At 35.5% G+C, this 26,555-nt stretch overlaps 1 protein-coding gene across 1 annotated transcript in view; it reads right to left on the bottom strand.

Moving 5' to 3' along the window:
- The window catches only part of LOC150104815 (gamma-aminobutyric acid type B receptor subunit 2-like), a 132,998-nt gene that overhangs the window by 21,984 nt on the left and 84,459 nt on the right, over positions 1 to 26,555 (bottom strand). The window contains exons 2-3 of the mRNA XM_090395995.1: positions 6,009 to 6,146; positions 3,202 to 3,372 (exon numbers count right to left, since the gene is read on the bottom strand). Coding sequence (XP_090252121.1) covers positions 3,202 to 3,372; positions 6,009 to 6,146 — 309 coding nt within the window. The remainder of the gene's footprint in view (positions 1 to 3,201; positions 3,373 to 6,008; positions 6,147 to 26,555) is intronic.

Genomic DNA, 26,555 nt, shown 5'->3' with positions numbered 1-26,555 from the left:
CTTAAAATACAAGGAATGATAAAAAATATTCATATTGGGACAATAAAATCATCGATAGCCATGAGCTCAGCTAAGGATGGAGACCATCTACCTACCGATTTCCAAAAGTTTGTTAATGCTAAAAGAACTCCGTCTACTCCCTTTGGGGAATAAAATAAAAATTTTCATACCGAGGCAGAGACAGCCTCCTTGGTACCTTTATTGTGACACTGACCTTTTCGTCTCCCGAAGCAACCTGCGAGGTCTGGCATTGTTTTTTGAGACAATTTCAGGAGTAAACAGATTTCTTCCTTTCACTAAAGAAAGTTTCTAAGATTGCTACAAGATCGACTTTCTAATCTTTTATAATGAATATCCAGACACTGAATTTCGCTGACACCTGTTGCATCCCTTCGAAATCTGTTGACAAGCATTATACCCATTTGGAGATAAAGGCTCGACATTTATCTTCCAAATCAATAGGATCTGTGGTTTTTTTATATCTACTTAGATGTTGGGGTTATCTTCACATTGAACTTCAGAAAAACACTCTTTTCACAATTAAAAATAAATAAATAAATTCCTAACGTCTTTCACTCCCAACTGGAGTAAGCAGAGCTCTTTTAGCCCCAACTTTGGGAAATCAACGGGCAGCCGTTGTTAACCTTGGCCATGGATGAGAGCTGAGCCTAAGGTTTTCAATGATTCATGGAGTAGTGTGTGAGGGGGGGGGGGTGAGAGAGAGAGAGGGAGAAAGTAATGCAGATAGCTGTCACCACTTCGTGGTCCCATTATGAGCTATCGTGAAATTAAAAATATTCAAATTAAAAATATTCAAATTTACGTTTTAAATTTGAATTTTTAAAGCTGTTTCTTCAGCTTGGTGACGTATTGCAGTCTTTCTTCCGGTGGAGGGAGGGTCTGTTGCTATGGAAACAAACGACTTTTCCACAGATATAATTCTAGTCAGAAGAACGAATCTATTTTCTGTATGCAAATTCTTCCATTGAATCGATCTCTTTAAGATTTCTGCAGTTATTTCTTTAACTTCGCTTAAAATGTAAAGACATTTTCGTCGATACACAATTTTCTTATTGGATTTGTATATTGCTTTAATAAATAAAATTATTTTGAATCCAAAGCGTAAAACGGAATTGGAGATTCAACTTGTACAAAATTAATTTATCTTCAAAAAAAGGCTGACAGAAAGTTTTTTGAATGAAAGACAACTGCGATTGCCATTGTAAACTGTTTCGCCAATGTACAACCACGTGTCACCCAACTGTCACAGTTCTTGACACACTCCAGGGCGAACACTCATTTTGAGTACTTTCTTGTCAAAACCAATTTTGGTTGGTGAAAAGAGAAGGAAGTGGACAGTTTACATTAAATATTAGGACGTGTAGGTTTGGTGTAATCTAATAGTTTACCGTGATGGAACATAAAAAAAAAAAAAAAAAAAACGCTACTCAACTTTTAGATTCCATTTCATTCTAACTAAAAAAAAAAAAAAGAAAAGAAAAACATAGGAAGTTAGGGTTAGCAAAAGTCCGCTAATATAATGAAAAAAAAAAAAAAGAAAGAAAGAAAGAAAAAAAAGATGAGATTTCTTTCGTATGCTGTCAAACAGATTTCACAGACCCAACAATGAAAGTCTTCCTGTCACAAATTTCATTGTTAACTCAGTCAGACGTAATATTTTATCAATACATACACTACCTATCCAAAAGAACAGAATCATTTAGTTTACGAATAAAATATGCTAGTGAATGCACTTGTGTAAATTTCTAATATTATTGACATTATACTATACTATTGTATAATATTACTGGGTGGGATTGAGTAGACCGCAATTGGAAGACGCTAGAGAAAAAGTTTCGAAATCTTTACGGAGAGGATCGTTTTTTCTTTCTTTCTTTCTTTCTTTCTTTCTTTCTTTTATTACTGAAACTTAATGACATTCAAAGAAAAACACTCCATGCGGGATTGAATATCGATTAAACGATAAACAGAAAGTTGTTTTAGGTTCGAATTTTTTCTCAAAACTCGGTAATCACTTGTGTACTTATATCACCATTAGTGCAACAGTTTCCATTTTGGCTACGTAAAAAAAAAAAAAAAAAAACTGTTTGATTCTTTCCTAAACTGATGGTTTTACTGATAAATGGAACCCAGTGGGAATTCTATTTGCCCCTATAATGTTGAATGTTATTTTTAGAAAGCGATCAGCACGAGATTTTGAAGTTTCGCATGAAATCGACAAAGAAATCTTCATTTTTCTCTGTCATTGTTAGCCTCACGCAGTTGTCGCGAGAAATTTCATTGTTATTTTCATCGTTGATAATGAAAATGACAATGCAATTGACCAGCCTATCGCTTTATTAATTTTGTCACGAGGTAAATATAACGCTGTTTTATTATTATTATTTTTTTCTTATTCTTGTGTGAAACTGACATCTTTATAGAAAAAAAAAATAACAAAGAATAAAATAGAAGGAAATTTATTGGAAATATTTTTCTATAGATTTTAGTTTAAAATTAGCTTTAGAAAGGAATACAAGAACGAAGTTATCTTCTTTATTTTAAACTTTTCGGCGCAAATTATTAATTTATACGCTGGAAGTGAGAACATAAAAGGTACGAAGTTGACTTGAAGTGAATTTTAATAAAGGTAATGCTGGCAGACAATACGCGCATTTAGAAAGACAAAAAGAATTCGATAAGGAAAAAAAAATCGATGAAACTTTAGAAAGGAACTTTAACTACTGAACTTAAGTGGAATCACATTATTCTACTTTCCTTTGGTTCCATTTTTAGAGAACGCTTAATTAAAATTAAACAGAAGCAATTTGCGCACAGTTGAATGCAATTCATAAATAGATTTAGTCAAGATCCTAAATCTTATAATATATAACACGATAAACCTTTAAAGTTTAAAAAAGTTTTAACAATTTACTCTAGAATAACTATGAAAAGCTTTCTGAATATTTTATGCAAATAAAATTAAATGGTTAAGTAAACAAAGATAAATAAATATTTTTTGTAGAGAATGTTATAATCCATCCATATTTTATAGCTAAATGTTTCAAAACGTTTGATATTTTTTCTATATTTAGCAATAAAATATGGATGGATCCATAATATTCTCTATTTTTCTTTCAAGAAAATAAAGCATTTTTGCTTTATATTTTAGTATTATACAATAAGTGAGTCTTGACGTACCAATGCATACATATCTTCATGTTCGTGCAAGGCTGCTACGGTATCCCACTTAAAATGTTGCATGACAGTTACAATGGCAGCATCGTGAGACGAATCGGGCGCCACGGTGCGGTAGAAAAGTGGAAAATTTTCCCGGTCGCTAAGGGCAGGAGAAACGGCTCCATAGGATACCTAAGACAAAAATATTTATTATTATTTTAAGAAATAATAAACAATAGAGGCTATTGTTATTCTATACTCAGTAACTAAATCATGAAACCGCACCCCCTTCAACTCGCAGAGCCGTTTTAGGGTGAAAAATTGTCGGCGGTGTCGAAAGACAAATACTTAACCGTGATAAAGCCCGTAAGGAAGTGTACGTCTTATGTTATGTATCGAACGGCCTTCTTAAATCAATACAAACTTCCAATACCGTAAGACTAATGCTGAGAAACATCCTCTGCTAGAAGTAAGATGACATGGGAGGAAATTGTCTCCCAAAAATCACTTGCTTGATACTCTGTAGGGAAGTTCGTCCATCACACATTAAAAGGCATCCCTTTTACAGGCAAACAATTATTCAAAAGGATTGGAAAAGATTTATCTGTAATGTCACAAAGTCAGATATAGATAGAAGAATTGTTATTACCGTAAGCTCAAAATTTTCGTATAAGAAGCTTAAACTTTAGCATTAACGATGCTACTGCAGAAAAAGAAATGCATTTAAAATATTAATACGACTAAAATTTAATGCTGTAGTCGAGGAAGGAGAAACAAAGCGATAGAAGAAATAAAAACACGAAAAATCAAATGCTTCTAGGCCAACCCTGTCCGTAGTGCAGTAGAGTGATCACCTGTGACCTATGCGTAATACAATCCACTGAAATCCTCTTAAACAGATGCATGGGCTCTCCGAAACAAGGAAATAATCTTATTAAAGCCGTTTGGATACAAACAATCAGCAATGATAAAAACTATAGGACAAAAAAAAAGTTGATTTATTTCCATAAAAATGAATTTTATTGTTATTTCTATTTTAATGTTGAAATTAACTTGGTCAGTTTCAATCGTCTGGATATAAACAAAGCTGTGGACGTTATTGTAGTATTTATTGCCATTGTTTTAGCTCTAAAAATTCTTTCATTGTTGTCGACAGGTAAACAATATGGGTATAATATGACGTCATTTTTCAATAATACGGATATATCTGAACAACAAAAAAAAAATCTCGACATATAATCCCAAATCCTGATACGTAACTGCCTTCCTAAGAAATTACCTCTATGAATGATAAAAGATCAATAACTAGTGGTGCCCTCTAGTGATCACAAGAGAAAACGGATTTTGACTAAAAATAATCTTTAAATTCCTCTGAAATGTAGAGAAAGAAAGAGAAAGAAAGTTGAAGTTTTTTTTTTTTTCAAGATAGCTAGCAAAGTGATAAGTATTACAGTATATAAAAAAGGAGATTATTTGTTAAACAGGCAGGCAATGTGAAATGCCTGGCTGGAAGAAAAAAAATATAAAAGATTATGGGGGTTATTGTATAAGATTTTGCTAACGTTGTAGAAAGAAATAAAGGCATTATTGAAAGATAAATCGAGGAAAAAGAGCATTAGATGACGCATCCACTGAGCGAATTGGCAGGATTCGAGATTTTGTGTCATGCTCAGCTGCCTCCTCTAAAGTTCGCCAAAAAAAAAAAAAGCCTTAAAAGTTTAGACAACAAATTAAAAGTAGAATTCTATAAAAGATAAAAATGGTAATAGGAAACCAGCTCAATATTCAAGCATCGTTCACTCCGCCAACGAAGGGAAAGTTGGCAATTGTTTGTCTGTCAAGACTATTTAATAACGAAAATTAGATTTTTTTTTTTTTTTTTGGTCAATAGTGAGTTGTTGGCATGGTAACTGATAGTTCCAAATTTTTAAAAAAAAAATAAATGTTTATAAATGTATTCGACAGGTGGCGTGGTAGTCGACTACTTGAAGTGACTCCGAAATGAACAGATTTTTATTTGTCAATAGTGAGTTGTTGGCATGGCAACCGATGGTTCCAAATTTCGAAGAAAAATAAATGTTTAGAAATGTGTTCGACAGGTGGCGTGGTAGTCAACTACTTTAAGTGACTCCGAAATAAACGCATATTTTTTTGTGTGTGTGAATAGTGAGTTGTTGCCATGGTAACCGATGGTTCCAAATTTAAAAAAAAAATAATTAAATGTTTATAAATTGTTCGACAGGTGGCGTGGTAGTTGACTATTTAAAGTGACTCCGAAATAAACAGTTTTTTTTTTTGTCAATAGTAAGTTGTTGGCATGGTAACCGATGGTTCCAAATTTTGAAGTAAAAAAATTAATTAAATGTTTAGAAATGTTCGACAGGTGGAGTGGTAGTCGACTACTTGAAGTGACTCCGAAATAAACGCAGATTTTTTTTTTTTTTTTTTTTGTGAATAGTGAGTTGTTGGCATGGTAACCGATGGTTCCAAATAAAACAAAAATAATGAAATGTTTAGAAATGTGTTCTACAGGTGACGTGATGGCCGACTACCTGAAGTGACTTCAAAATAAACGCAGATTTATTAGTCCTTTCAACTCTTCTTGCTTGGTAGAGATGTATTTACCTAGAAGGAATGCCGTGAAACTTGCGCAGTAGTTGTATTCCCCCCCCCCCCTTACGACGCTTTAAAAAAAATAAATAAAAATAAAAAACTCCAATTTCAACTGAAGGTTTAATTCAAAACATGATTTTTTTTGTTAGCTAAGACGAAAAAGCAATAAAAACACACATTTCATATTGGAAATCATCAACGCCACTAATATTTACCTGTACAACATTCCAATGGCTGACAACCCTCGCTAGACGTTCCGTCACTTCGGAGGATCCCGTTCCTAGCAGAGCTGCTATCTGTCTTCGACAATAGATGGCTCGAAAGAAGGCATCTACAGCAACTCCAGAGTCACACTGAAATAAAACAAATAACTATAATAAGAATGACAGATATTTAAAGTTAAAAAAAAAATTCGAGTGGTCTATTTCAAAGAAAACCAAATTGTAAAATCACGTGACCTCATTATTTACAGCAAACAATGGTGAATAGAGATGTCAATTACAGTTATTTGTATATATCATTCTCGTGAAGCGCGAGATTAAACTGATTGTATCCTAGAAGAATCTCTTCAAATATTAATATCAACGTATAGTCGAAAACAGAAAATTAATTGAAGCTTGCATTATTGTAGTGAAAGTCTCCCTTTTATTTATTTTTTATGGTCGTAAAAGAATGAGTTTGTATTTGAAGATGCCATTGTCATTCTGGAAGAAGGTAAATAATTATAGAAGAAAAAAAGTTGACTATTAAATTAAAAACGCACTTTTTCATATTCTTTATACATATTTTCCCGAAAAATTAAATATTAAAAAGCAAAATATCTTATCAACCTTTACTGTCAGTTGAATCTATACTGGAAAGAGCTAATAAATTGCTTTCTTTAAATATATATACGATAAATCCTGATACAACAAGCCCAAGTAATTCTATTAATTTGATAGGTTGATACAAAATCTCCCTCTGCTCAGAGGGGGAGAAGGAAATTCATTAAGCGCTATCCAGATCACGCGCTTCTGCTTTAGATAGAGACGAGAAAGTAGGGTGAGAGAAAAATCAAAATTAATTACTGTTGCGTAGACTTGAGCCACATATACGAGGCTAAAATAAATGACTTTATAAATAGGGCATATTTTAATAGATACAGTCACGTGATCTGCTGTATTGGTTTGTAGTTTCTTGTATGTCGCGCAGGGGGGGGTTTCACCGTGGCATCCACAGAATAAATAAATAAAGCAAAACAGAGATTAGAAGAATTTAAAACATATTTTATTAAATCATTGAGTTTCAGCTGTGTTGACAGCTTCCTACTTGTTTATTCGAATGTAATGTATATTTATGACCGCGATGTGCTACGTGTGAGGAAGGGGTTTCGCCTTTATCCATCTCTTTCTCTCTCTGAAATCAACAGTGTTTCTGGTTGCCCCTAGCAGCCGTACATCACTAGAAATAATGTCACTGTTGCGTGCTTTCTGTAGGCACGAGAAGCAAAATCGTCTTGACAACAAGTGCAGGGTTGTCGAGAAGAAAATAAATGTCAGTCGCCGTGGTATGCAATTACACATCTGGAAATCAATTTTCTTCCATTTGGTATATATGATTAGGCCTTGAATAGAAACGTAAGTAAAGGAGGGGGGGGTTGCTCATTTTTTTAGGTCACCAGAGAGAGAAGACATTTGTGTGTGGGGGGGGGGAGACGGAGTGACAATAGTCAAAGTTTAATTATGCACAGTCCAAGGGCAGACAACGCCCTTAATGTTTCATCTGTCTAATGGAAATATGTCAAAATCGGTCTACAGGAAAGGATATTAACGCACGCGGATCGATTTATAGATTTCAAATAAGCGTTATCAATCACACGAGAGAAAGAGAGAGAGAGAGAGAGTACGTGCATAGGATAACGTAAATAGGAACTATTCGGCCGAGCGAAAGGTACGGTAGTCGAAATCGTGTAATTATGGTATTTCGGTGTGAATATGAGAGCGTCTGTCTAACGGCAACACTCCACTTTCATTCGTGAGTGATATTACACTCGCCTCCTCTTTTACACTGGACTTTGATCGATTTAAAATGTATTTATTTGTAAACTTTTATTTGCAGTAAAAAGATATAATTTAGCGTCATGAAAATTTTGATTAATCTTAAATAGTAAAACCGCAGCGGAAGCAACTAATAACACACACGCTGAATGCGTGTGTGTGTTCTTTGGCCGATCTACTTGTATGTAGGACAAAAACTGTGCCAACTCCGTATGAGACGCTAACTCGCGTTTATTTGAAAAGCCTTTATAAGGATTCTTCCCGTTTTAAGACAGGATTCGAAACCGTTGGGTATTTTCAACCCAAGAACAAATGTTGCCATTTTCTTCCCATTGTGCTATTGGATGTGCTACGTTTTACAGATCGAAATTTTTTCGTTAAACAGTCTACGCCCTATCACAAGTTAGAATTGTTAATTGGATAATAATCAAATATTGTTCTCAAATTTTTTGGCACGATGGCATACTCAGCTGCAAGGTAGACAGATATAAATGTCATATTTCCTTTCCACGTATAACAAAAAGGTGTATTAATGATCCATCATGCAGAACAATTGAAGCCATTTGAAATGTAAGTCCAAAGACGAAACTTGTTACTTTTTCGAGGCTGCTTCAAGTCTTCTGTAAACAAAGTGGTTGCGTCACATCGTACGTTAAAAAGCATGGATCATCCAAAAAGACACATGTTTCGTTTTTATACTTTTGAGGTTGGAATAAACGAGAGTAAGATCGTGTTATATGTTTCTAGAGAGGAAGAAGGTGGAAATGGAGAAATATTCTTGCATAAAAATGAAACTACTTCGTTATAAAAAAACTGTAAGATTGTGTAAGTAATAGTCTAATATAGTTAGTAAGTGCTTTTACGCTGTTTTTCACACACACACACATACACATTAACAGGCGTAATACACTGGCCTCATAGTCTTAGGTATAAATTATTAGCTAATCTTGGATGGATCATACACTTTTATTCATGCTATTTAATTTAAATGCCATCATTGCAGTGTGTGTGTGTGTGTGTGTTCACAAAGCTGCATCCATATTTAACTGATGTCTGTTTTTAATATGCCGATCTGGCCACAGAACGCACTTCTTTATCACTGTCGCTTTAATTTGTTTAGCAAACACATGGACCGTTCACGATCTTCTACTAACTTTATTTTCATTCTTAGAATTCTGTCAAGCGAATTGAAGTTTGAAACGTACGAAGAAATAGTTCACTCGAAATGCGGTATCATTTGCCGTTTCATCTTAGCTGTTCAACTATTAATGAAGAAAAAGAAGAAGAAGAAATTTTACAATCAAGCACGTCAATCTGCATTTGAAAGATTAGCGAACTTGCTCCACCTTCGCCATATGTCAGAGCACTGTTGCGCTATTCAAAGACACGAACTCCACAGCGAACGTATTTTGTATTTCGTCAATAAACAATGCGGCTCGCTCCGATTTGGATTTAACTTTTAACTTTATTGAAAATTTGCATTCACTGTAAAATCTTAACTATTTTCCATTATAATTAATGTCATGGATTTTATAGTTAGCAGAAAACCAATCCTCATTATAATAGTATCCCAATCCAGAGAAAGAATGAAAAATAGGAGCTACCCTTACTTTTTATAGACCAGTGTAGATAATTAGGATGTGTGTCACCAAGTAATCTGATGAACAGTCGCGCGCCTATGTACTGCTGATCATTGGGATGGACAGATTGAGACTCCGCTAATTGCAATATTATTATGCCTACAGCACAAATTCAGCGATCTTATCCGGAAGTTTTCACGGCGTTTTCTTTATTATCATTCCGATCGCCATTAAATCAGTAACACTCGCTTATTTCTGATAGTTCCGTGTGCAACAAACTAGCTACAAAGTGTATTCTTTTGCCAGAGTGTGGTCACATCGGAGAATAACCTCTAAACCTTATCTGGTGACTGTTTATAATGGGCAGTTTACAGGCCATCTTACATTTACTCCATTAAGTCCATTGTGCGAAGGAAGTGGCGGAGGCTGATGATAACGAGCCTATTGTTGTCGAGATGGATGCTCCAAAAGGGTGACGAGAGAAAGAGAGATAGAAAGAAGACGGTATGGAGGAAGAGTGTTCGCCTTAGGTTCGACAACATAGTAATGGACCGTATGTGGAAAGGTAAAGAGAAAGAATAAAGGCGTGTGTGTAGGGGGGGGGGGCACCACTTCCCTTTACTTCGGAAAAAGAGAAAAAAAAAAAAAGCAAGCAGGTGAAGTGAACGAGAGTGCAGAATAGGGGAGCGTGGAACTAGACGAACAAAATTGCCAGCTACTTTCGATGTCTGAAAAGACCTGTGAAGGAAACTTAGCGCTTAAGATTCAACAAGACAGATTGCCTTCGGAATGACTAACGAAAAATGTCATATTCTTAAGACCTAATAGTCACTCAGCGCCATCTGTCTGCAATCAAGTGTACTAATACAGTTAAACAAATAATAAATCTGGTTGGCTGGATTTTTATGTTTATTCACCCCGTAGGTTTGTTAAGGGTTGTAACTTTTGCGGTGTCTTGTTTCGAAACGACTGATTAAAAATGAAAAGCATCGTCTCGAATCGCTGGCGCGTGTCACTGACTTAATTATAGTTGGTAACAATGTCGGTGAAAAGCTGTTTTGATAAAAACTAAAAAACAATGGCGAGCTGGACTCTTGACACTCTCAATTCTTGGTGCTAAATAATGCAAACACGAAGAGAAAAGGGCGACTGCTGACGAAATTACATCCTGTTCTCTTGCCTGGTCGCATAACGCCGTAAATGAGACGCAGGTTAGCAGCGTTGACAACAGAGCAAATTTAATATTAATATCTACATCTGAATAATCAGATGCGACTCGTAAACAAGATGCACTCCGCCTAAAACACATAAAAATAACATAAATATGCACTAATTAAGGTTGAACAAGGAATGAACCACGTCTGTACTAGTTTAACAAAACTTAAAGGACGCTAACGAAATATACATTTCAGATCAATTGTTAAAATGATGTTTAAATTTTCCATATCAATAAATACGTTGTTAATATTCGGGTAAATGTATGCATTTGTTCATCAAGATATCGCAAACGAAAGATTCAACCGAGTACGATTCTATGAAAATGAATTCTTTGACAAGCTGTTTCTCTTTCATTCTATGGAATCCAATCAAATAACAACAGCCAATTGGATACGTCATTTTCAATTAGCGATCGAGAGATTAGTATTTCTTGAAGTAATGCTTCGCTTTTCATTTGACACCGTTGCTCTCGAGATAGTGCCAGATAAGTTCGAGCAAATATTCCAGTGACAGCCATTGTTGTATAACTAGATAACATTAGAAACAGAATTGGTCACGCCCTCTATTACTAGTAGATGTGAATCACAATGAAATATACCAGGCAACTACCACGTGAAGCGTGTTAGTGAAGAGTATTGTTGCGTAATGATAAAGACGAGCGTGCATGAACGTGGCTACATGAAATTGTAATGGTAATTACAATTACGTTAATTGTCATTTGCAAATAATTGTTTTTCTTTTCTAGTTAATGAAATGTACATGGAATGAAATATGTTAATTTTATTCCATGACATTAATTCAATAATTATCTATACATGTTAATTGTTTACGAGTACTTATTCGATTGAGATAAATTCTTTTGTCTTTTTTTATTGTTAAGGATTAAAATTTCTCGAGACAGCATTTTTTTATTGTAAAGGAGAGAAAAGCTTAGCAACTTCTTCCTGGAAATATTTAAGGAGGAGGTAGACAGCCGGAAATTTTGTAATCGTATGCACAACCGAAAACGCAAAACTGATATTTTTTCCGATGAAGAAACTTCAGAATTTTTAAACATAAAAATGTTGAACTTGTGATTTGCCGAGCTAGCAATTTCGTTCTTTCTATATCTTAAAACTTTGTCGCGATAAGAAAGATTTTTTTTTTGTTGTTCTTTTTTCATTTGAACAGCGAGAGAAAGTGGCTAGATTTCTATTCGCATAACTAAACCGATCTGCCGATATATTATCTCTGTTTACATTCTGGCCGCTGTAGCATGCAGACTCAATAGATGTTAGAATTAATAAACTAATTGAGACAGTTTCTAAGTAATACGGTGATGGTTTTAGACAAAATCAAATAAGAAATCGTGCTTCAGACAAGAAATAAATGTCTGAAATTACTTGGTAAAAGGAGGCAGTAGTTAAATTGATTGAGCATAGTTAAATAAATGCGAACAAGATTGTGAGTGTGTCCTTGTAATTCTATTCGATTTATATATCCATAATATACAGGTTGGCCATAAAATAACTTTCCTTCTTTGGAGGCATCTGTAGCTAAAACCAATAAACGGAATAAGACCAAATTTTATATTGAGACTTTTTAAGGCGTGGGGAGATTATTTCCGCGAAAAAAAAAAGATTTAGTACCAAAAGTCGCCGATAGGGGAAATTTTAGCCTGGCGGAGCCAAAAAGCCGAAAGCAGTGAAATATTTTTAGTAAACGCAGGTAAATCGCATTATGCAAATTTTACTGTGCGTATGTGACAGCAGTGCCACCAATTCCACTTAAAAAGGGATTGGGAACGTTCAGGCAGTTATTCGAATGACTGACGAATTGCGCTCAATATGCGTCCTACCTTGCCTCAGCGTGCTTTACTTGTTAAGTTGTTTTACCTTAAACAGTGCAATGCCGTTGCGGCCCTTAGGGAATTTCGAAGGCTTCATAACCTGCGTACAGGTCCTACGTCAGCTGTAGCACCGAGAGCTATGATTAAGAAGTTTGAAGAAACTGGATCACTAGGAGTTAGACCTGGCAGAGGACGGAAAGTAGTGCAAGAAGGAACAGTAACAGACGTTACACAAGAAAGGTCAGCACATTGAAAATCGTGTATGTGGTCCAGGGGACCCTAATCCTGATTAATAAAAGATTATTTCCTGTAGTTCAATCACTACATTAATTTCTGTGTCTCTCGCAAGTTGTTGTTTCAGTTTAATTATTATTATTCTTATTATCATTAATAACGCGCCACATATCCAGCTGGAATGAGTGACGCGGCTGTCGCTTACACCGCCGAAATGTTATTGTTCCATTTTATCTGCCTTTAATGTAATTATCCTTTGTTTTCGGCTCCGCCAGCGCCAAAATTTCTCCTATCGGCAACTTTTGGTACTAAATCTTTTGTTTTTCGCGGAATTCATCTCCCCACGCCTTAAAAAGTCTCAATATAAAATTTGGTCTCATTCCGTTTATTGGTTTTAGCTACAGATCCCTCCAAAGAGGGAAAGTTATTTTATGGCCACCCTGTACACACACATTGAATTTATATTTCATATATTCTGAATATAAACATTGTCAGTACAAAATCTATAGAAAAGGATAAAAGCAGAAAAAGTTCAGAGTAAGTCTATAATAGAAGTAACAGCAAATAATGGAGCATCTCTCTCTCTCTCTCTCTCTCTCTCTCTCTTGGATAGCAATACGATTTTAGGGAAGTTTTAGGTTGATTTGAGTTGTCTTTGAGTTAAGGCTTAAGAAGTCAGAGTATTATATCTGTTAATGGCGTGTGTTCTTTTGACTCGTTTGCCTGTTTTGCGGTATGAAAAATCTCAGTTACTGGAAGGGAAAAACCTACCAGCTTCATATGAGAACGGGTAACCCACCTTCAGTTGAAAACAACCCTAAAAATTGCTTGCACTCTAGACAGAATTTGAAACCAATTAGGGTCTTTCTAATAATTTGAGACCAAATATTGTAGAGTGTGTAGCTGTGCACCAGGTGGAGCAGACTAGATAACTCACCACGGTATCATGAAGGGAAGAGGACCTCTTTTTTTTTTTTTTTTTCTGGAATTCAGAAGAAAATCATCTAAGAAACCAAGAACCTTTATCAGGGCATTTCAAGTAACCGAGGCTAGGAAACTTAGCCACCTCTGATCTATACAGTTAAGCTTTTAATTCCTCACCTAGAAACTTCTCGAGCGATCCACTGGTTTCAAATAAAAAATAAATAAAAAAAAAAGGGAGTCACCACAGAACAGTGAGCAAAAGAGGAAGAACGTTGAAATCAACCAAATATGAAATTTGAAATGCACCAAGTAAGAAAATGCGCGTCATCGGCATATTGGGAAGAAGCTGAGGACGGAAGAGGTAAAAATAAATGAAACTGTGACTGGATTACGCGCGAGACGCAAGCAGAAACAAAGTGAAGAATCGATGAGTTACAATTGATTTATATCGGGGTTGTCTGGTTGGGAGAAAAAGTGTAGTTAGAAGCTCAGCCTGTCAAATCGTATAGCGCTGCGGTGTGGGAAGTTTATCGAATAACAGATAGGAAGAGAGGGGAGGGGGGAGGGAGGAAGACTCGGTCGGAACTTTATCATTATGTCTGCACTGCCGCTACGTTACGTAAAAGCTGAAGGCCGCCTTCACAATTTTGTGAGACAAACATCGCTCGCAGAACTTAAAAGTTCCCGTTTCCACCGACTGATCACATGTGGTCCGAAACTTTTAAGGGGAGGGGGGGAAGAAGAGAAAGAGTTCTTGAACACAACAAGAACACTTTCGTATAATTATGGCCCGGGGTTCGCCTTCTGCGTGTGTCTTACAAAGGAATAGATGCACTTTACGGTGAACGACCAAACTTCCGTTTCTACATCAAAGAATCTGAATGAGATGTAAGGGGACCGCGGTCTGCGATGAGTGAAACGTTCTCCTCCCCCCTTGTAATACTTCTACAAAAGAGCTGACGTAGAAGAAGGTTTCTTATAAAAGGCATTTCTTTTAGGAGGATTCGAAAAGTTGCTTGAGAATCACAAGCATTCCTGTATAACCACTAAATAGCAAGTTCTCACTTGAGACTATAAGAAAACAAATGAATACGACCTCGTACTGCCTTTAGTTTAGTTTCAAAAAAACGTAAAGTCCCGAAGTAATACATGAAGGTATAGTACGCATGCGCTGTTTCGTGTCTCATACTCTCGAAACAGGTTTGATGCATTGTGGTACAAAAGTGTTTTTTTTTTGTTTTTTTTTTGGGGGGGGCGTATGTTGGCGTGAATATTTCGTTATTTCACTAGTCTTTAGAGTGTGGTTAATTTATATTCACAAATGCGCCGGAATTTAAATATTTTGATGATACAGCTCTTTCATTTACCAATTGTAGTTATACGCGTCCAAAAATAATTCTCCCTTGTACGAAGTGGAGGAAAAAGTAGAAATTCAATTAAAGAGACCAACCAAATTCATTTATTTATATGTGGCTTTAATATTTAACTCTTACTAAATATTATTACAGAGCCACCGTAGCTTAATCGGTATAGACGACCCTTTGGTCGGAAAGACCTGGGTTCGATTCCCGTCAGTGATGTGAGGAACCTTTATCTGATCTCTTCAGACTAAAGGTGAGTTAGCCTGTCTTATATGGAGGTGGAAGGTTTTCCACCAGAAACTCGGGCTTTTGTCCCCCCCCCTCCAGAACAAGCAAACGTACCCCCCCCCCACGAACACACCGTTCTATAGACATAGGATAGCAACTTCAAGATGAATTGACAGGACAAAAGTGTCTAATATTGTTTATTCCTCGGAATTGAGGGGGTAACCGCTCCTAAATGTTTTCATCTCTCTCTTCATCATTCGGCACGCACACACCAAAGTACCCACGGAACAAGATTTTTTTTTAGGTTGTCCTTTATATACTTATGGCTTGGTTAACTCGTTTTTACCTCCCATTATACTTTCATTTTATTTTTTTTATCGGAATTTTATGTATACATCAAGAAGATAATGACAACACATCAAATAGTGCCAATGATTCATATTAATTATCTGCATTCATTATTATTAATAAAATTAAAGATAATCAAATATAACCATTAATGATAATTAACGATTAAATAGCATTTCCAATGATTACTTATTATTTACATAACTTGGTTGGAAAACACCGTGAAGCACTCAGTGGAAACATTCCAATCTGACTAAAAAAAAAAAAATACTGAACAGTTGTATACTTCCGGTTATGCAAATGAAACGTGACTCAAAAAATGAGCAACAAGCTGAGTACCCAGAGAAAATGGGAAATCATTACTTGGTATTACCATTTTGGAAAGAAAGTGTGCACCACTTGAGTCAGAGTTCAGACTAGGGTGAAGGACATAACAGCCATTAAAAGATCCTAATGCTAATGGGCGGATCACATTGCAAGATGTAACACTCAGAAATGGACAAAATGATATCTGAATGGTATCCCAGAGAGGAAAGAGACAGCGGGAGGATGAGAGTAAAGAAATGTTTGGAAAATCAGTGGAATAGTTCAAGATAGAAAGGAAAGGAGGACTTCGTCCAGCAGTGTAAATGACTGATGATGATGATGATTACTTATTCTTTATTAATGTTAATTAATATTCATAGAATTACTAAATATATCAAATTATTCGTGAAGAGAAATATTACATTCATTTGGTACTTACAGCAGTTTCAATTTTTTTGTATACAGATCGCATTATATTGGCTTTACTTTTTTTAAATCTATAAAGACTTTCAGAATAAATATTAGTTTTTCTCAAAAATCCAAACAAAAAAAAATAATCGTTAAAAATAATGTTTCTCATCTGACTTACCAGACGTATAGAATCCATGTAATAACATTTTGGACCACCATAAATTCCTAGAGAAATGCCTCGACATGCTGAGGTTCGGAAAAGACTCCACTGGTATCTTTCTTCATGCGGACATGTTCCTGTAGATGCATGAGATATGGCTGCGGATGTTTGTAAGTCTCTTTCTAACACTGAGGATGACCAATCCATGAAGGTAAAGTCACTGGGATATTTCTGAACGACACCTAATCCATGATATGTGGTCTACATGAACGTGCACCTCAATATCAAGACGCTTTTGTTTGCCATATCATCTGAAGATTTCTTAAAACTCCTCCTTGTTATAATTAAACCTCGTTAGTTAAGTCGCTTTTGTTTAAAAAAACTTGGGTTTAAATCCCGTCTATAATGTAAAGCACCTTTATCAAAGAGTATGTTGGTCTCATACGGAGGTGGTAGGAAGCTCAAAATTTTCAATAGCTTTCTTATCCCCCATAGCTTCCTTCAATATTCATCCTTTTCGTTGTACGAGGGTGGTCTGAAAAGTTCTCTGTCTAACAATGAAAAAACGAATATATAATTTCAAAATTATTTTTATTTTGCAACATAATTTCCCTTAAGACTAATACATTTATTCCAGCGATGCTTCATCGCCATTATCCCATCCCTATAGTGGTTCTCAGTAAGATCTGAAAAATACTCCTCTACAGCCGCAATCACCTCTTGATTCGAAGAAAAACGCTGCCCAGCGAGGAAGAGTTTTAGTTTGGGGAAGAGACAGAAGACAGAGGGAGCCAAATCTGGGGAATGGGGTGGATGTTCCAACAATTCATGCAGATCCCTTAATTTTCTCATTGCCAAAACACCTTTGTGGGCAGATGCATTGTCCTGATGAAAGATGCTTTTCTTTCTTCTGCAAACAGGGTCTCACGACGTTTTTCGCCTGGTCTTGTTAAAAGATAGGAATAATATTCCCCTGGTATTTTTTTACCCTTTTCAAGATAATTAATAAACAAAATGCCTTTAGCATCCCAAAACACTGATGTCATGACCTTTCCTGCTAATGGAACCTACTTTGTCTTCTTTGGCGCTTAAAAACCGGCTTCTCTCCCCTGTTTTGACTGCTGTTTGAATTCTGTTGTGTAATGGTGAATCCAAGTCTCATCCATAGTAACGCATAAAATCAGTTTTATTCTTGTTAAAACGCTTCGAGTACTGTTCAGGGATTTTCATGCGAGTGTGGCAACCATCTTGCGCGAAGCTTTTTCATATGCAAATCTTCATGCAAAATATATCCTACACGTTCTTTTGAAATGCCTATAGTCTCAGCAATTTCACGCATTTTGACTCACTGGTCATCCAATACCATATCGTGCACTTGATCAATGATTTCTGGTGTTACATGTTTTGGAGGTCCTTCACGTGGATCACCTTCAAGGCTGGTACGGCCACTTTTGAAGTCGACAGACCCTTTCTTAATTGTCGTAAACGAAAGAGAATTGCGCCCATAAACTTTTATGAACTTCGAATGAATTTCTTTTGGCATTAAACCTTCTTTTACAAAGAATTTATAACCGCACGATACATAATTTTATCCATTACAAGGGATACAGACAACACTTTTGCTTCAGACAGCTGTAAAAAAACCTACTTGATAGAATGACTTGCAATTTCACATGGATGCTTATGATAGACGTATCAACTTAGAAAGAAAAAATTGTGCTGATAGTTTTACCATCTATGGTCGAGGCCAGAAACATTTCAGACCACCCTCGTAGCTGTAGACAATGAATGGTATTGATTTTTCTGATTATTATTCATTCAGTTTTTAGTTTGAAATTAATAATTTGAAACCATCCTAACCTTCTTCCTGATACATGAACATAACGAGTCATCAGTCTCATACTCCAAATATCTATTTATAAACAATAATATTCCTCCCTTCTGTTTTCCTATGACTTGGACAACATAATTCTACTCATGTACATCATTAGTTCAGAGATCTTTCACAAGATGAGCCTAATTTCTGTAGTTATTTGTCTAAACCACAAAAGGTGCGTTATTTTAATTTCCTGTAAGAATGCCTTATCCGTCAAAGTCAATATTTCCTTTCCGTTTACAGAGAAAGCAGCATGCTGTTCAACCTTATCGATACCCTCAGTCTCCTTGTGTAGTCAACTGCTATTTCCTCTGATTTTCCTCCCACATTTTTGAAACATTACAGCTTTGATGGGTTTTCCTAATTCAATGGAACCCAGTATTGAGATGGATGCCATTGCCACAAGACAGCTGCTAATCAAAAGCACTTGACAGTCTTCTTAATTTCGAATTTCTCTAATCATACTTTCTTCAATATGAAGCTTAGGCATTATAATAATAAAACTGCCTTATTCTCTATCTACAGCGAGTGCCAAAAATCCTCTGCAGTTTTTTCTTTTTCATGTTTTTCTCTTATGAGGAGGTTGAGTACTAGAGATCTAAATATTTTCGTATCTTTAGCTATTCTTGAACACGTTTCAAATGGCATTTTGGTCCAGCATTCATAAATTCAGGCCCCCATTTATTCTCAAAGAAATTTCTTGAAAAAAAAGAAAAAACATGTCTAATAAAATATTAAAATTATCAGGTTTGTTTGCTTTCATATCATTTCAGAGTTCGTTTTGTCATATTTAAATCTTTTCTCGTTTTTCTGCTTATGTGTCTAGTGGACTTCAGACATTTTTCTATTAACCTCATTTAAAGCTTTTATATATTTAAGCATTTCCAACTATTAGATTCTCTTTATCCTCTTTTCCCTACGCAAATTATTCACTGACTGTGACTAGATATTACTACAATTGGAATTTTTAATCCTGACAAAAACTCATTGAGCCATCTTGATTTCGTTGCATTTGGATCATTGGTAGGAATACCATTATACGCAGTCCAATGAAGATATACCACCACTTTCATTAATTCACATTCGGCCATTTCATCCCGCTAGGTGTCGCGCATATCACTGTGAAAGCCATACATGATACTTGCCGATGTCGATTCAACCGAAGCAGTTGATCTACATCGGCAAGGGACCTAATCTGACGGTCTTTAGAGAAAAAAAAAAGCAGGATGGATGTAATCAGGAAAAAAACTTCCAAAATTGTAGGCTGTTTTGGCCTGTTGTAATTAAGGTGGTTTTACAGCGAAGAACAGAATTAGCGTGGTCAACACCAGTCCTCATGATGAATGAAAGTCGTCTTGTTTGTGGAAGCCCATAAACGAAAAATTGTGGAACGGCTGACCATGGAATTTAACCAGGAGAAGAGTGGTGATGTTTCCAAAAGCAAAATCAAATGTTCTCTCCTCTGTACGGGTCTCCGAAGTAGGCACTCATCGAAGGTACCAAGACTTATGTCTAATGATTGTTTTGACTGACTGGATAGCTTACCCAGTGACAGGCTGCAGGTTCGATCTCACTGTGGGCACGAGTGTTTGTGATTGTCTATTTTACGTAGGAGATGAATTTCACCTCCCGGTGTGAGTGTGAGACCACAGCCCTGCTTACTGGACGCCTGAAGTGGCTTGAAAAAAGTTCCATCTCGCTAGAGCAAGGTTTCCAGCCTATAGTACAAACATACAGTAAGCCAGAGTTGTCTTATTTTATATTTCTAGATACTTCTAAGTAATCCACTCGATCTTTCTTACATTAAAGTTGATTTTCTTTATCTCAAGGCAACTTTAGAGTTTTCATCCCACATAAAAAAATAACCGGCGCCAGAACATAGCCTTAATTGATTCGTCTCTAATCCCCAATAAAAGAACATCTTTTATTTTAAGTATTTAGGTCGGGTTTAGTATTTTTCCCTCGTTTCATTATGTCTTGGATTTCTTTAGGAAAAGCCCGTCGTTTTTTTAAACTGCTTTAGTTACAAGCTGTTAAGTGCTATTGCTTATCATACAACGCTATAAATATTATTTTGCAATTACATTTACAATTAATTGAATAAATTTCGCAAACTGCGAAGATTTTAATCTCTCTAAGTTTTCACCTTTCTCCACTAAATCTCCTACTGTTGAATGCACTAATCCCTTGCTGTGTCTGTGCAAAGTAGTATCGTCTCTTTTTGATTTCTTATCCATGTCTAGGGGCGGCTCGTGCATAGGCACTGCGGAACGAACTGCAGCACCCCCAATTTTTCTCTCTATATAAAGATATTTATTAATTTGTTTATATTTGCTAGTAACTTTTAATTTTATCGTCAACAATCCTCTACAATTCTTTTATTTTGTATAAAAAAATAATAAAAATCCATCTTGTAGCACTTAGGAGGGCGAAGGACGCTAGCAGTGTCATATTGCTATGCGCGCAAGCATATACACGTCATAGTGAGATGCGAGCTATAGTTCGCCCACCGATTTGAGGTCCCTCGAAACTACTGCGCATGTCAGAAAAAGGAGAATCCATTCCGATAATAGGGTAATCAGTCTGTCTTCTGGGATGTAATAATAAACAAACTGAGTTTGTTTATTATTACAGGTCGGAAAATTTAGCTTTTCTTTTACGAACATTGTTGTTTTTAAAGTGTAACTATTTTGCTTGTATAACAGTTGGAAAAATGTACGTAGAGTGTTAATACGTGCAAATACTGCGTTCTACATAAAACAATGTCACTTCGCTCCATGATAAGTTTCCTTTTATTCTGGGACTTTTTAAAACAATATCCGATTTCATGAAGTATTTTCCTCAAAGTTTCTCTTTTCCAAGGAAAATTAATTTTTTCTTTAAGCACAGGAATCAAGTTCAGAATAGTTGGCACTTTTTCTCGAATACGTAAAATTCGTGAATAGCTCTTCTTATAACGTCTACATCAAAATCATTCAAAGCTACGGTTTCGATGGTTTTCTTTCTATGGCGCTTTTTTTTTTTAGGAGATTTAAATTCTGGCTTACCTTCACCTTTTGATTCCCTACGAATTCTTTTAACAGTCGACCCCGAACGCCCGCAATTGCACTTGCACGTTTTATGACTTGAGAAAGGGGAACAAGAAGACGGCCTTCTGACGAATCTTTTTCGCACAATGTCAGCACATTATTCAATATTTTTGCAAGAGCTACTGAAACGTTTAACAACAGAACTTGTTGACTGTACTGGATCCATCATACAAATTAATAATAAAAAAAATAATGCAAAAAGAGAACAACAAAAATCAAGCTAGTACTAGTACAGCGACAGACAAGAAAGCACGTGATTTCGCATGTTGGCAACCAATTCGTACATCCTTCATTTCTTTCTCCCCTTCAGCATGAATCGACTATTCTTGGCACAAAGCCAAGAAGGGATCTAGAAATGGTGGGCGAACTATATTAGTGTAATGCGACACTGTCCGTCGCGCAGGTCCACTGTTGTTTATATGCAGTTTGCGCCAGTAGTAGAGTGTTCATAGTGCTTATCGTGTTTACTCCGTCACTTTAAATATTTGGACATTACAATTAAAGACATAACATTTGTTATAGTTTTTATTTTACCACATTATTGGGGTTATGATAATGGATTTTATTTTTAAGTAATTTTTAATTATACCAAACTGTATAATTTTATCGATAATAAACAATATTTTTTCATGTTTAATTTTCTTTAATTTTTTTTTTTTAACCATAATTTTGATATTTTATCCAAACACGTATACACTTACGTTTATATGAAACCCAGTTACTTGACCGTTACAGGCTGTTGGGCCTCATGCGTAAGACCCAATAGAATCGTAGAAATGCAATTGAAGATTACAAAGAAATTAAACATTTTACTACCAAATTTGCCTATTACAACGTGTTTTTTTTCCCTAAAAAGACAAACGTCTCCTCTTGCTTAAATACAAAAATGGTTAAACATGCTTTTCAATATGAATGCTTCAGGCTATTTACTTTAATAATATCTTTTCTATTTCATAGGCTTTGTAAAAAAAAACGGGATAAATAAAAATGGTGTAAGCCACACAGAATCGCAGAACAATAGCATAGAAGACTCGTATTGGCTTATTCAAATCTATGATATTAATTTTATTGGAGCAACAAATATGTTCATTTCGCTTTTCTAATATTTTTTGATTGTAAAGAGGAATCACAAGTTTTCCAAACAGCCAATGAAAACGTTCTTACAAACCAGCAACAATTAAAAAAAAAAAAAAAAAAGCTTTTATAAAAGATAGGAAGGAAGGCAACGATGTCTGAATACCTGAAAAACACACTTTATTTTTAAAACTACACTTCTGTTTAACTCCGAAAAATCATCGGCAATGATTTAGTAGAACTCTGTGGGCCTTCCAGACACGCCTTTTGTGTCAGCCAATGCGATACCAATGCACACATCAAAAGATAATTCATTACAAAGAAGTTCGTTCGGTAAGTAAGATTCCTACAAGACGTGTGGATTTCATTTCGTTCTATCTTATCTTGGCATACAACAGCGAACGGTAGATTTGTTGCATTTGGTTCGATGTTCAATTAAATATCTAAGCAATTATAATAACAAGAAGAAAGCCAATATCGGTATTACAGACTGGACCTCGTTCCCCAAATGTATTCCTATTATTCAAACATTTTTCAATTACAAAGTGGGGAGAATTTAGTGGAGAAAGCATCCCTACGTTCTCACTGAAGGCTATTACAGCAAATAGTGTCTCATTTGTCCATTGGAACCTTGATGCTTAAGGTCTACAATGATAAGACGAATTTCTTCTTGCTGCTTTTCACCAGTCATCTCATTTTCATCTCATTTCTTGGGCTCATTAAATAGTTGAAAACAAATAATAGGAGTCGTTATGCATTCGTCTGTAGCTTTTCCATCAATGTCTTCTTTACAACAACATGGGATTTCGATATTTTAATTTCATGTTTATCATCTTATGTAAGTAGAGAAAAATCAGAGAAGAATGCGTAATTGATAGAAAGAAGTAGAATGGCTAAGACCGTAGAACCGGGACTATTATAATAATAATAATAAAATACGAATGTATAAAATACATCTATTGACAAATTAACTATTAAGAAACAAATAGAAATTATCTTTTGTTATATTATTTATTTTCTATAAAAAAATAATGAATATTTAATATTTTCATAGATTTTTTTAAAATATTTAAAATAAAAAAATTCTAATCCTATATATTTTAATTTTACTTACACACCTATTATTATTTTACTTAAATCTAATATAAATTTATATGCGTTTGCTTTTTGTGCTTAGCATATCATAAAGGTATGATTTTGTTTCGATAATCGTCAATTAGTTTGTATAGCAAATCATAATGCCAAACCTTATCGAATGCACTGGCTATGTCAAGGAAAACGGCGCATGCAAATTGAGATAACCGGTAAAATATCAACACAAAAACGCATTTTGGCTGGAGTCTCTCAAGGATCTTTACTGGCACCGATTCTGTTTTCCATATACATATGTGATATCCCGCACAACCCATTGGCATCTATCAAAGCCCTATACGCGGATGATACGACGATATTAGCCAGATCTTTGAAGCCGCACCTAGCCATTAAGAAACTGCAGGAGAACATACTGCTAATCGAACAATATTTCGCCAAATGGCGACTCCAAGTGAATCCTCAGAAGAGCGTAGCCGTGCTATTCTCCAGAAGATAATGCTTCCCAAAGAAGACATCCTCCTATTTAACACAAAAATCCCATGGTTAACTGAGATCAAATATCTTGCCGTACTACTGGAGAGAAAGTTGACTTTCAGCTCCCATATCAAGACTCTCTGTCTAAAGACATCAAAAACCACTTCCCAGCTCTATCCGCTAATTAACAGAAACAGCAAGCTGAGCACCAGAATCAACTACTTATATATAAATTGATGATTCGTCCTATACTCACCTACGCTTCTCCTGCTTGGAGCCACACTGCTAATACTAACATTCTCAAGTTGCAACGTGTACAAAACAAATGTCTAAGAATGATCCTAAATACCCCATGGTTTGTACGAACTGTGCAACTTCAATGGGACACAGATGTCCCCTATATTTACACTTTCATGCAGACTATAGCAACTAAGTTCTTAAAAGCATCTGTGCACCGTAACAAACTGATTCAACTAGCTGCAAATTACGACGCAACAGATTACTTCAAGCATAAAAGACCAAAAGCTATCTTAAACTTCAATTTTGGTGAATAATCTTCATGCCCACTCAGGGCGAGCAATTCGCTCATAAATTTTTCCCACTCACAGTTTCCTCACCAGACAGCGGGGAATATGAAAAGCATTTCCTTCACCCTTTAGGTCAGTAACGTTGTTGTATTTTTGTGTTTTACGGTTTTAGGTTTCCTATAGGATTTATTTTGAAGGACTGATGGTTGACATTATTCTTCATTTTATCGTAATGTATAATCGTAATATAATATAATATAATATAAATAAATATATATATATATTAAGTTAATTAAAAGAAACACACGTATTAACCACAGTGAAAATTATTTAATTGTAAATATTTCATCCTCAGTTTCTTGGGACATCATCAGTACAGTAGTTCAAACAATACTAAACAATACTAGGAATAACATACAGTTAGGGCACATGATTACAATAGAATCTTTTTTTAAACGTGGGTAACGTGCTACAGAAGTTCAATATATATATATATATTTAACACAATTTTGTATGACAATTTCCCATACTTTAGTAAGAACGTCGTTGCTGTTTAAGTTTGGTCTGCGTAGTAGGGCTTAAGAACTTTCTTTGTATAAACGTTCATGTTTATATAAAGATGTATGTAACAGTTTAGACTTTTCACAATGGATCCTATGGTTTGGATTTTCAATTCCGTGTTGAGAGAGGCCAGATTTCTGCAGTTTAAAAAGACGAATGTGGTCTTGATGTTCCGAGATGCGTTTCTGAACAGACCTACCTGTCTGTCCAAAGTAAGACAATTTGCATGAGCATGGAATCTCATAAACGCCAGGCAACATCAAAGGTGAGAGTTTGTCCTTAGGAGAAGGTAACAAGTTTTAAATTTGGTTGATAGGTTTGTAAGTAGTGCCAAAATTGTATTTCTTCATAATTTTAGAAAGACGTTCGGAGATGCCTTTGACGTAAGGTACGGGAATCCTATGGACTTCTTCCTGTCTGGTTTGATGTATGCAGAAGTGACTGATGATTTTTTGAGTTGTTTTAGGATTATATCCATGTAGGGTGGCTGTATTTTTGATTACTTCTAATTGCTGGTTTAAAGATTCTTCTTCAGGAGCTGAATTTGTGTGCTCTGGAAACCAGTGACTTAATAATTCCAGATTTTTGAGATGGATGATGAGCGGAAGAATTGTGAATGTAGCGACCTGAGAATGTAGGCTTGTGAAAGACAGACGTGGCGATGGAACTGTCTTCTTTTCTTTGGATGTGTAAATCCAAAAAGGAGATACCCTGTGGAGATTCTTTTTCTAACGTAAAGTTGATGTGATGATGAAGAAGGTTAATTTTATCTAGAAACAGTTGTAATTCATGTTCGGGATGATCCCAGGCTGCAAATACGTCGTCGACATATCTTAACCAAATTTTTGGTTTGGGTTCAAAAGTGAATATTTTTTCCTCAAGGTGTTCTAGAGTTTGTTAGGTTTGGTGATAAAGGCGATCCCATTGCTATTCCTTCTTCTTGCTTGTAAATTTGACCTTTCCAGGAGAAGTAACTTGATGCAATAACCAACTTGAACAATTCAACTATATCAGACGGAAATTTTTGAGTTAGTAATTCTATTGTTTCTTTATGGGGAATGTTTGCGAAGAGGGAGACAATGTCGAAGCTGATTAACACGTCAGTTTTTGATAGTTGAATGTCTTTAATTTTTGTGTGAAACTCGTTAGAATTTTTGATTGAAGAGACTGAGTGGCCTATGTGAGGGCGGAGAAGGTTAGATAAGAATCTTGATAACTTGTAAGTTCCACTTAGACCCGTCGTAGACTGATACAGTCTACGACTGGTCTAAGTGGAACATTAGTTTTGTGTAGCTTAGGTAAGCCATAAATTCTAGGAGGTCTTGTATGGTATGTCTTAAGTTTTTTGATTGTTTCTTCATCTAAGGAGGAAATATCATTAAGTAGCTTATTTAATTTTCCGAGTTGACGTTTCGTAGGATCATAATCGAATTTG

The sequence above is a fragment of the Typopeltis vanoorti genome, chromosome 7 (assembly GCF_054136105.1).
Source record: "Typopeltis vanoorti isolate ZY-2024b chromosome 7, IOZ_Tvanoo_1.0, whole genome shotgun sequence".
NCBI classification, from domain to species: domain Eukaryota; kingdom Metazoa; phylum Arthropoda; class Arachnida; order Uropygi; family Thelyphonidae; genus Typopeltis; species Typopeltis vanoorti.
The sequence above is the reverse complement of the archived record's forward strand: the minus strand, read 5'-3'. Positions and strand labels throughout refer to the sequence as shown.